Source organism: Agelaius phoeniceus, chromosome 26, assembly GCF_051311805.1.
Source record: "Agelaius phoeniceus isolate bAgePho1 chromosome 26, bAgePho1.hap1, whole genome shotgun sequence".
NCBI lineage: Eukaryota > Metazoa > Chordata > Aves > Passeriformes > Icteridae > Agelaius > Agelaius phoeniceus.
The window spans coordinates 2,493,791-2,504,751 of record NC_135290.1 but is presented as its reverse complement, the minus strand read 5'-3'; the positions used below and the strand labels follow the sequence as shown (position 1 = coordinate 2,504,751).

Here is a 10,961-nt window from a genome sequence, read left to right as displayed (position 1 = left end):
CGTTCTCGGAGCGCTGCCTCCCCCGGCCCGGGACTGTCCCGGCAGCATCCCCGGCACCGGGCGGGGCGCTGAGCCCCGGGGCCCCCCCGCTGCCCCGGGGGAGGGCTCGGCCCGGCCCTCGGGGGCGGGCGAGTCCCGGGGCTATGAAAGGAGCGGCGGCCGCGCCCGCCCCAGAGCCGCTTCCCCGCCGCGCCGCTCCGCACCGGCGGCCGCCCCGGAGCCGCTGCCCTCACCATGGTAAGCGGGACCAGCGGGATGGGGACAGGCATCGGGATGAGCATCGGGATTGGCATCGGGATTGGCATCGGGACTGGCATCGGCATCGCGGCTGCAGCTCCGCCCGGCGAAGGTTCCGATTCCCGGGAGGGCGGAAGCGCCGGCGGCGTTGCCGACACGAGGGCGCAGGGCCGGGGGGGAGCGGAGGCAGCCGGGCCCCGAGAACGGCCCCGGGGCCCGTGGCTCCCTCTCGGGGGTCCCGGGACGCTCTGGGGGCTGCCGGGGCACGGGCAGCACGGGGCCGGCAGCGCTGGCTCCCTCCATGGTGGGGAGCAGGAGACAAGCGGGAGCTTTGTGGGGGCGGCTCAATGGGAGATTGTCCGGCGGGACCCCGCTCCCCCGGGCTCTGCGGAGCCTTTGTCCACCCGGCCCGGCCCGTGAAGGCGCCCGTTGTCCCCGAGCCGGCGGCGAACAATGGCCCGGGGGGGCCGCGATTGTTCCTTTGTTCACGGGGCTGAAAAGCGCCTCAGTCCCCTCGGCAGCTGCCGCGGCAGAACAGCGGCCCCGGTCCCCGCCCGCGGGACAGCCCGGTGCGGAGCGGGGACAGCCCGGTGCGGAGCGGGGACAGCCCGGCCCTGCGAGCCCCTGGCAAGCGGGGCACCTGTGCTGCGCTCCAGGTAACTCTCCGGCTTCCCCCGGTGTGAGCGCTTTGAGCCCCGAGCGTGCGGGGAAAGCAGCACCGGGGTCTCCGGGGAGCCCGCAGGTCCTCGCAGCTCTCAGGGGCTCCTTTGTCCCTCAGGCTGCAGCTGAGCCCAGGGCAGGCAGTGCCCGTGGGAAATGCGGGGTCCTGCTTCTGCTCCCAGGGCATTTGGAACCAAAACCCATCTGCACCTTCTGGAATAAAGAGATGGGGAAATCAACACCTGAAAAGTGGGGTTTTTTTGAAAACTGCGAACTGGAAACACATTTTTCTGGCCCTGGCAGAGCAGTTACGTTTTATGTAAAACTTCTCAATTTTTGCATCAAAGGCAAAACTTCTTGGGCATCACTCCCACGGTCCAGTGGATCCCAGGCTGGGCTGGCCCACAGGCAGCTGGGTCATTTATTGACCCAACAAACAATGTCTGCCTCGGTGATGCTATTGAGGACTCGCACAGCTGAAGAAATCCCACTTTTCCTTTCAGTCCTGTGTTTTCCCGGGCTCTACTGGGAATTAATCTGGGATTCTGCTAACTGGAGCTGCTGGCAGGAGGGGAGGGACAGCCGTGCCAGCTCCCAGCGGCATCTCCCGCTCACTGCTGCCAACCGCGAGTGTTTCGTTTCCTCCAGCACTCGAGGTTTCACTTTCGAGTTCTGCCTTGCAGCTGCTGGGAGGGGTTTGGCTTTCCTGGGAGCCGTCTCAGTTGCTTTCCCCAAGAGGAGCCCAGATTCCCTCCTGTGAGGTGCTCAGCTGCTGATCCTCAGTGCAGCTCAGGGAGAGGCAGCAGCGTCCTTGTGGGCTGCTCTAGGGAACAGCCTGGGAATAGAGTTTGTGATTCAGGTGAAGGGACAAGTGTGGCAGCTCTCAACCTGCTGGGCCTTTCAGTTCCCCTTGTGCTCCTCCATGGGTCGCTGCCCTCACATCCGGCAGCTGCAGGTATGTTTGTTCAAGTGCTCAGACTAAATGTGCCCCACAAGGAGCTCTGGGGCTTTGTGGCAGCTCCTGGTGCCTGAGAAGCCCCTTCCCAGTGGGGCAGGACTGCAGCTGCTGTGGCCAGAGTGGGGAGCAGGGCTGAACCTTCAGCCCTTGGGTGAGATGCAGTGGATTTCTGCTGTGTGACCAGCCAGAGCAGCTGTGGGAGAAGGAGTCAGCTGAGCAGGGCACCCAAGTGAGGCCGTGTGGGGGAGATGCTCCCTGTGCCCATCCTTTCCACTAAAGGTCCCAGCAGGACCACATTGTCTCTGGGGTTCCTGCCCTGCAAAGTGTTTTCTCCTTCCATTTCAGAACAGAGGCTTTTCCAAGAAGAGTCACCCTTTCCTGCCTAAAATATTTAGAAAAATGTCTACTCAATCAGCAAAAGAGAGACCTGAGAGTTTGCATTTCCCATTCCTGGACGATGAAGACACCATCTCCACACTGAAAGAATCCAAAACCTTTTTCATCCTCCGGGGCCTGCCCGGCAGCGGGAAGTCCACCCTGGCCCAGGCCATCCACGATCGCTACAAAGACGCCTGCAAGGTCATCTCTGTTGATCACTATAAAATCACACCGTTAATCAGAAGCTCCATTCCTGAAGAGTACTCCAAGGTGGATGAGGATCTAGTTGACTATTGCAAACGGGAGATCAGCGTCATTGTTTTGGATGACACTCACCACGAGCGGGAGCGGCTGGAGCAGCTCTTTGACATTGCTGACAAGTATCGCTACAAAGTCATCTTTGCCGAGCCCAAAACCCCCTGGCGCTTGGATTGTCCCCAGCTAAAGGACAAGAATCAGTGGAAACTGTCTGTGGAAGAGCTGAAGAAGATGAAGCCAAGCTTAGAGAAGGAATTCCTCCCCATGTATTTTGGGTGGTTTTTGAGCAAAAGAAGTTCGGAGATCCTGAGGAAGGCTGGCCAGGCATTCTTGGATGAGCTTGGGAGTCTCAAAGCCTTCAAAAAGGAGAGTAAATACTGTATGTATTGATGTTCTCTTACACATTCTTACCTGTTGATGAGTCTGATTAGCTTCTAAAGTCAATTTCTAACACTGCCAACAAGAAAAGCTTTTTAAAGCTGCTAACCTGGTCTTCATAGTTGACAAAGTTGCTTTTAAAGTAAAAATAAATTAAAGAGCTTTTCCTAAGTCTGTTTCGGTCTGGCCCCACAGGGCACTGAGCTCAGGTGGCAGCAGCAGGACATGGGATCCTGGGTGTCCCCTGGTTCCAAGGGGTTGGGTGGGAAAAGGCAAAGAGAGAGAAATGGGAAAGGCTGGACTGAACAATCCCATCCCTTAGGGGACTCTCACGTCTCATCAGGTTTGAGATGAGCCACGATGATGCACGGGAGCTTCTGTTCTCTGGCTCCATCTGCAGTGAGCCTGGGAGGAGGGAGGGGTTTGGTTTCCCACCCTGCAGTCAGAGATGAGATGTCAAGGCTGGAGTAGGGAAGGGAGAGATGGGACCAGGGCTCGTGGGTTGACATCAGGGGCATCATTTTGTGGCAGTGACATTGTTTATCTGTATCTGCAGTTCCTTCTGCTATCGAAGATCCCAAAATAAAAATAGATCTCACCAGCTACTTTGTGAAGAGGCCACCTGGGGTCCTGCACTGCACCACGAAATACACTGAGTTTGGAAAAGCAGCTGGAGCTGAGGAATATGCGCAGCAGGAAGTGAGTGTTGGGGTCCCCTCCCTCCCCTTTGGGGTGTCCATGAGCCTGGGAGAGGGTTGGGGATGGGCTTTGCTCTGACCCAAGAGGCCAAACATAGGGACAGGAACTATGTCCATGTGGCCTGTGCAGAGAAAACTCCAAAGTGTGGACGTGGTGATTTTGTTTCCTATTTCCAAACAAAATACTCCCACTTTCCCTGATCACACATGACTTCCAGCATCATCTCTGACAGCTTGAGCTGAATGATGATGAATTAAGGTATTCAGATCCCCAGATTGATTATTTCAGAGCACATAAGCCCAGGTTAAATATTGGAAAGACATTACCAGCTCCAGATCCACAGAGCTGGCACATCAGGCACTCACCTTCTCCTTGCTCTGGATATTTTGCCCCTGTCACAACAAGAGCTGCCACGAGCAGCCCCAGTGAATCCCCACCCAGAGGCACCAACCCTGTCCCCTGTGTGTGTCCCTCTCCTCCAGGCTGTGAAGGCTTCCTACGGCAAAGGCTTCACCCTCTCCATCTCTGCACTGTTCATCACCACAAAGACTGTCGGGGCTCGCATCGAGCTGAGCGAGCAGCAGCTGCTGCTGTGGCCAGGGGATGCTGACAAGATCCTGCCCACGGACAACCTCCCCCGGGGCAGCCGTGCCCACATCACCCTGGGCTGCGCCAACGGCGTCGAAGCCGTCCAGACGGGGCTCGACCTGCTGGAGTTTGTCAAGCTGGAAAAGGCAGGGAACAAAGGGGAGCAAGTGGGGGAAATTGGAGGAGGGAAACTGCTGTATTTTGATAATGGGATGTGGATGCTTGTGCTGTTGAAAAAGATTGATGTGAGGGCGATATTCTCGGGGTACTATGGGAAGGGAAAGCTCGTGCCAACGCAGAGCACCAACAAACGGGGCGCTGCCTTTAGCTCCTGCACCATCATCTAGGAGCACGGGCAGGGCAGCTCCTCGGTTTGTTTTTAAAAGGCAAGTAACTTCTGTAACCTTTAAAGTGTAAAGAGAAATAATTTCTACCTTTACTAAAGTCAACCCTCCTGCCCACCCCAGCGCGAAGCCTCTGGGGAGTTATCGGCCTCAGAAAAGGAAGAAAACAAGCAACTCCTGACTGCAACTGTAATGTGAGTTTTGGAGGGAACCTGCTGGGGTGTCCTGCTTATTTTCTTCCTTGGAGAAAGATCAACTCTGAGGCTTTTATTGCTTCCCTCTGAACCACAATCGTTCGATCTTTACCTGTTGGCACTGACCAAAGCCTGGCAGTCGCTGGTCTGAAGCCAAGGGAACTGCAGGATGTCCCTCCCCTCCCACAGCCAGGGACTGACATTAACCATTCTGGCAGCTGAGTACAGGGTCAGAACTAGCGAGACCCAGGCGTGGCTCACTCCTGTCAGGAGTCCTGTCCTTACCAAGGGTTTGGCCCCTAAGGACAGAACTTGCTGAGGGCAGCAGGTCCTGGCAGCCCTAATCACAGCTGCCCCCAGTGGGCTCCATCCCAGCTGCTGTCCCTCACAGCAGAGATGCTCTGGGACAGCCAGGAGGAGGGCACTGTGCCAGGTGATGCCTTAAAGACACCAACTTTGGGAAAATCAAGTGAAACACCAGGACAGGGAGCCAATTCCTGCAAAGCAGCTCCAGCCACTTCCCTCCACCTGGGCTGGACCAAGCACCATCCCGTGTCCTGTAGGGAACAATCCTGCCTTGGCAGGGAGTGGAAGAGATGAACTAACATCTTTTCCATCTTATTTGATAGAAACTAAAATCATGTCTGAAGTACACGACTGGACTTCATGCAAGATTTTACTCCCTTCCTCTAATGCACTTGAATGTTAAGAGTTAGGCTGGAGTAACCCCGTAGTGTAGGAAGTGGAGGCACTGTAACCTTGTAACTCATGTCTGCTCGAACCTAAACCCCAGCTGGAAGTTACTGACCCAGCACTTGTGTCATTAAATCTGTTTTATTGAAACTTGGGTTTGTGCTCTGCCAGGCCCTGGCCCAGCAGGGCGGTGGCTCCTGGGCATTGTTTAACACAAAGCTCCACTAACAGCCCCAGGGCAGGTCCCAGCTCGACCTCCTGCTCTGGCTCAGGCTCTGGGGAGCAGCAGTGACATTAACCCAACTAACACTGTAAATACTGACTGTGTTTGAGGCCTGGGCTGGGGCTGGGCACAGCTCACCCTGAGTCCAATGTTGCTGGGGCAAGGAGCGTTTCTCTCTGACTGTTGAGGCCAAAAGCAGGGAGAGCTTTGGTGCTTTTCTGCTACCAAACACTCTGCCATGAAAGCAAAATACTTCCTGCTGATCAGAAGCAAAGGATAAGAATAAATTCTCATTATACCATAAAATAGTGAGCTATAAACCCACCCAGAGCACCTGTGACCCTTCATGGAGAAATCCCTCCAACCTTCCACACTGGCAGCAGCTGACAGAACCTCAAGGGTTTGTTCCACCAAAGCTCTACAAGGGATTTGCCAGCACCTGCTCAGGGGCTGGCTGAGCCCACACCCCCAGTGCCCAGATCACTCCAGCACCACAATACACAGCTGGAATATCTCCTTCACCTGCCTGTTCAAGAACAACAGTGACATTGTCGTCGTTTGAGTTTTTATTAGTTTGTACATCATATACAGTTTATAATAAAGTAAAACCGATTGCATATGGGTCTGCTCAGGCTGATTTCCCATACAAACACGGCATCAGGAGTTCTGCTAAGGAAGTAAACAACAAATATTCACATTTTTTACCATTCACATCCTAGAAAGGTCCAAGAGGGACAGCTGGTACCGATGCGGAGCCCGGCTGGGAGAGGATGAGGAGTTTGGCAAAGCAATGGGACAGCAATTGCTCCATGCAATTCCCCTTTCCTCCCAGGGAAAGGTTGAGCTATGTACACTGAGGTAAACATTCCCAATTCCAGTTCAGATAAACACGGCAGCGCAGGGACGAGCTCCTCTCCGAGTGGCTTCGCATCGGTGCCTGGATTTGCCCTGACTGTTCCACAGCTGTGACCCACGTGCACTGTGGGGCTCTGCAATCCCCCTGGCCCTGGGATGCTGCCTCACACCACACTCTGTTCACAGGAGCCATCAGGGGACACTGGGGACAGGGCTGGGGTGGCAGCAGGGCTGGGCAGTCCCTCTGGGCTGCCCATGGATGCTCCAGCAATAGAGCAGAGCTGTCCCTGCAAGCTCAGACCTGGGTGAGGGAAAATGCCCAGCGCTGCTCCAAGAAGGGATAACCCCATCCATGATGCTGGGAGTGGGCCAGGAAGGCCAAAGAGTTTCACATCAGCTCTCACAGTCATGCAGGGACCCAGAATGGCCCCACAGAGCCAAGGGCAGGGACAGCCACCAGCTCTATTGCCACCCACCCCTGTCACAGCTGCCCAGGGACCAGCACTGCTCCAGGGTGCAGCACACAGTTGTCCTGTTCCCTAGGGAAGAGGAGGGGAAAGGACAAGGCACGAATTTAGACAGGATGGAAACCATCCATTAGAAATAAGAGAATATCTGGAGTTATTACTGAAACTGAGGAGGTCATTTGGAAATGGCAAAGCAGCACATGGCCCAGCCCTGGGGCTGCTGGATGGCTGCAGGTCCAGGGCCAGTGTAGCTGGACAGGGACTGGCCCCAGCCTCCATCTCAGACACACCACAAAGTGTCCACTCTGTATCTCAGCAGATGCAGAGTGGAGGGGCCATTCTATTCCATGGATAATACTCTTGTACCTGAACAATTTGTCTTTCTCCCATTTTCCAACTTGCATTTCTGCATTTACAACAGCCAGCAGCACTGGGGATCCTGCTCACTGAACACTCCCAGGATCAAATCAAATCAGGTACATTCCTGTGCAGCCAAAGCAATGAGGGAGCTTAAGAGGGTGGCCAGAACCTCCTGAATGGACTTCACAGCTTTCCAACCCAAACTATTCCATGATGCTCTGAGCATGGCTGGACAAAACCACATCCAAGGCAAAGCCTAACAGCCACACAATTGCTGGTCTCCCTGCCAAAGCTGCAGTCCTACAGCAGAGCCCTCACATGCCAGCTCTGCCCACAGCCACACTCACACACTTGTCTTCACAACTTTCCCAGAGAAGCTCTAGAGCTGTTCAGAGCATCAACTCCCAACTCAGCTGCTGGAAAACAGCCCCTGACACACCAGCCTGGTCTGGCTCTCAGCCACAGCAGCTCTGCTCTTTCCAGGCCTTTCTTGAGAGCAGCAGCTCTCACAGCACCAGCCATTCCCCCTTGGAGAGCCCAGGCTGAGAGTCACACCAAAGTGTCCATGCCACCACCTCCTGCACCTCCGTGTGCTCTCTGTCCTTCTGGGACAGCACCACTTGAGGATGCTCATTTGTGGTTTCTGTGGCAAATCCCTGGGGCTGGTGGCTCTGTGGGGCTGGTGGCACCAGGACCCGTGGGTAGCTGGGGCACTGGCACTCAGCTTCCCTGCAGCTACACCCAAGCACAACCCATGGACAATGTGCTGGAACCACCACGTGTGGAGGCAACACTCCAAGCAATGCACAGCTGAGCCCATTTTTTGGAAAATGCAGAGTTTTGTCTGCCCAGGCCGTGCTGGGACACGGTGGGGTCACAGTGCCACTGGACACTGCTGCTGCCCTGAGGTGCCAGGTGCCACCAAGCCCTGCTCTGTGCCAGGGGACAGGGACTGCACAGGGCCTGGGGCACTCTGGCCTAGTGGAAGGTGTCCCTGCCCATGGCAGGGGTTGGACCTGACAGCCTTTAAAGGCCTTCAAGCCCAATCCCTTCCATGGTTCTGTGCATTTGCCTTCACCTTGATTCACGTAACAACGTGCTGTAGAAAGTCTTGGCACTCACCATATGAATATTTAACTACATTAAATCATGCATTCATGTACAGGTTATAAATAGCTGCTGTATACATTTTCTCTCCCAGAAGCAGAGCCATTCCACTCCTGTGCTCCAAGGAATGGGCTCAGGCAGCTTGGAGAGAAGGAAGGGAGGAAGGAAACTGCTCACACGTCCCTGGGGCAGGGGAAAATGAGAATAAACTCACTGACAGACACAGAACATGGCTCTGCTCAGCAATGAGAGACTGAGAACAGCCCAAACTGTACAGTGACATCGACACACACACACACACACACACACACAGAGGACCAGATGTCATGGAACCAAAATGCCACTAAACTCTTGTAAACTCAGATTACAGTGCCAGGAAAGCTGGGGAAGGAAGCATCAGTGTGCATAGACCAGTATTTCAGTTCCCCACGTTTTCACCCTTTCAGAGCCTGAAAAGTGCCAGGACCCAGCTGCTCTTGGTGCACCTGGGTGGGCCCATCCCTCACATGGGTGTGAAGGACTTGAACAAACGTGGGAGAGTCAGGTTTGGAAAGTATTACTCAGCACTGGTTCACTTAGAAAGCTGAGTTTCAAAGGAGTTGTAAAATATTCTATTCTGCAGTGCTAAAATTTAAGCCCTTAAATTTTCCCTCTATTTAAGCAGATTGTCAAGAATCCTGACCAAACACCACAGCAGGACCAGGACACCATGGAACTCACAGTCCCTGTCCTGCTGGAGGGCACACCCAGCCCTGGGGAGGGAGGGAGGAAGACAAAGAGGAGCCATTGCCAGTGATCACCTGGTGCAAGGAGCTCCCTGCAGGGTTTGTTCTGCTGTGGGAAAGCAAAAAGAGTCACTGGGAGGTTCTCTCAGCACAGCCCAGCCTGCACAAACACCCATCCTGTGAGCAAACTCCATCTCCAACAGCCCCACACTGGCAGGGTCAGCCCAGGACCCCCAGCCACAGCCCCTGTGCCCCCCTCAGGACCCCCAGCCACAGCCCCTGAGCCCCTCTCTGAGCACCAGCCCAGGACCCCCAGCCACAGCCCCTGTGCTCCCCAACATCCCAGGCTGAGCACAAGGGAAGCTCCAGAACCCAGCAGAGAGGAGCTCACACAGGCACCTGGACCATGCTGTGCAGAAAAGGGGCAATTCCAGAAGCAGAGCTCTCTCCCAGCTGAGACTTTGCTGTAAAATCACCTTTTAGGTGAAAATCAAACTGCTAACAGGCACAGCTCCAGGCCAGAAGCTCATCCATCCCTCCAGCTCCTGTCCTGACACTGCACAAGAGAAAAGCACAGACTGCCAGCTCAGAGCTGGACTTTGCATTTTCTTGCTGCTTTGGAGGAGTAAATCACTGCCAGAGGAAAACCACACAACCAGGTTAACTAAACACTGCACATCCCAAAGCACCCACCATCCCTGCCTGGAATTCACCTGGCATTGAAAGACTCACCCATGTCATGGATCAGTAACAGGAAATCACACATCAAGCTCAACAAAAATCAAGTTTAGCACAAATATAAAATATTCAAGTGGATTAATTTAAAAAAGTACAGTGAAGGAATTCAGCCCAGAGCAAATTCAATATTCCCTTAAACAGGACAATCTTGGGAACACAAAGCCCTTAATTCCAGCTGCATCACAGGGAATTCTCACATGAGCTGCTCTTTGAACTCTAAGCAGCATTTCTCTGATACAGAATTATAAGCTCACATGTTATCACAGAAGTTTAATGCCCAAGTGGGCCTTGCTGGGAGAACCATGGGAAAAAAATAAACAAACAACCAAATAAAAAGAGCCAAGAAGCCAGGCTTGCAGGTGAAATGGGATTGTACAAAACTGGATTGAGCCTTGGCAGTATTTCCAAAAGATTAAGATAACTTACAAGTTACTCCAAACCCTGGACATGCTGCTTTGGAAGCAACCAGAAACAAACCAGGAATTCTTTCTCCCTCACACATGTGGAGATTCTGGGAAGATTCCAGGAAATCCTCTGTGTTGAGGGGCAGAAGCAGCTGAAAGCACGGGCCAGCATGGAGGGACCAAAAGATTCAAAGCTTTATTTTTTTTTTTCAGTTTTTTTTTTTAATAAAGTTAACAGTAAAACAAAATTCACAAGCCTTCCCCTCCCGAGCTGGTTTCCTCTTCACACACACAACACACAAACAGAGGCTCCAACCCAGAAATGAAACTGCTCTAAAGGACAACGAGACGTGATGGAGGAGGAGTCTGGGGCTGTCCATACTCGAGGTTAAAAGAAGCAGATCAGGTATGTGTGGTTTGATTTGTGTTTGTTTTGCTTCTTAGCCAAACTGGAAAAAGAAATTTCCAGGCCCAGAAGCTGAAAAAGAAAACGGAAAATAATCAGGACTTTTCAAAATCCCAATTGGTTTAGTGCAGACCTAAGCAGCACGTGGATGGGCCAAGGCCACACACAGCTCCAGAATGAGAAGTCCCCAAGTTTGTGGCTTTGGAACCCAGAAGAACCAGAAGCAGCTGCCACTGTGCAGGCAGAACTTGGAAAGAGATTTGTGCACCAGCCAAATGCTCTCCTCAAG

General features: G+C 53.8%; 2 protein-coding genes across 2 annotated transcripts in view; one reads left to right on the top strand and one right to left on the bottom strand.

Moving 5' to 3' along the window:
• The first annotated feature begins 96 nt into the window (after positions 1–96).
• On the top strand, positions 97–6,227 carry CNP (2'',3''-cyclic nucleotide 3'' phosphodiesterase). The gene is made up of 4 exons (XM_054649725.2): positions 97–237; positions 2,201–2,870; positions 3,426–3,568; positions 4,051–6,227. Exons 1-4 carry the CDS (start codon positions 235–237, stop codon positions 4,501–4,503), a joined length of 1,269 nt encoding a protein of 422 aa, XP_054505700.1. The 5' UTR covers positions 97–234; the 3' UTR covers positions 4,504–6,227.
• DNAJC7 (DnaJ heat shock protein family (Hsp40) member C7) overlaps positions 6,159–10,961 on the bottom strand; it is a 23,134-nt gene continuing 18,331 nt past the window's right edge. Inside the window, exon 14 of the mRNA XM_054649486.2 lies at positions 6,159–10,744. Within this exon, the coding sequence (XP_054505461.1) occupies positions 10,707–10,744 (38 nt within the window). The 3' untranslated portion in view covers positions 6,159–10,706. The remainder of the gene's footprint in view (positions 10,745–10,961) is intronic.

What these genes read in the sequence shown, in the direction of transcription:
- CNP (XM_054649725.2), top strand. An exon ending in CAAAAAGGAGAGTAAATACT is followed by an intron (nt 2,871 to 3,425) that starts GTATGTATTGAT and finishes CTGTATCTGCAG; the next exon opens with TTCCTTCTGCTATCGAAGAT. An exon ending in AGGAATATGCGCAGCAGGAA is followed by an intron (nt 3,569 to 4,050) that starts GTGAGTGTTGGG and finishes CCTCTCCTCCAG; the next exon opens with GCTGTGAAGGCTTCCTACGG.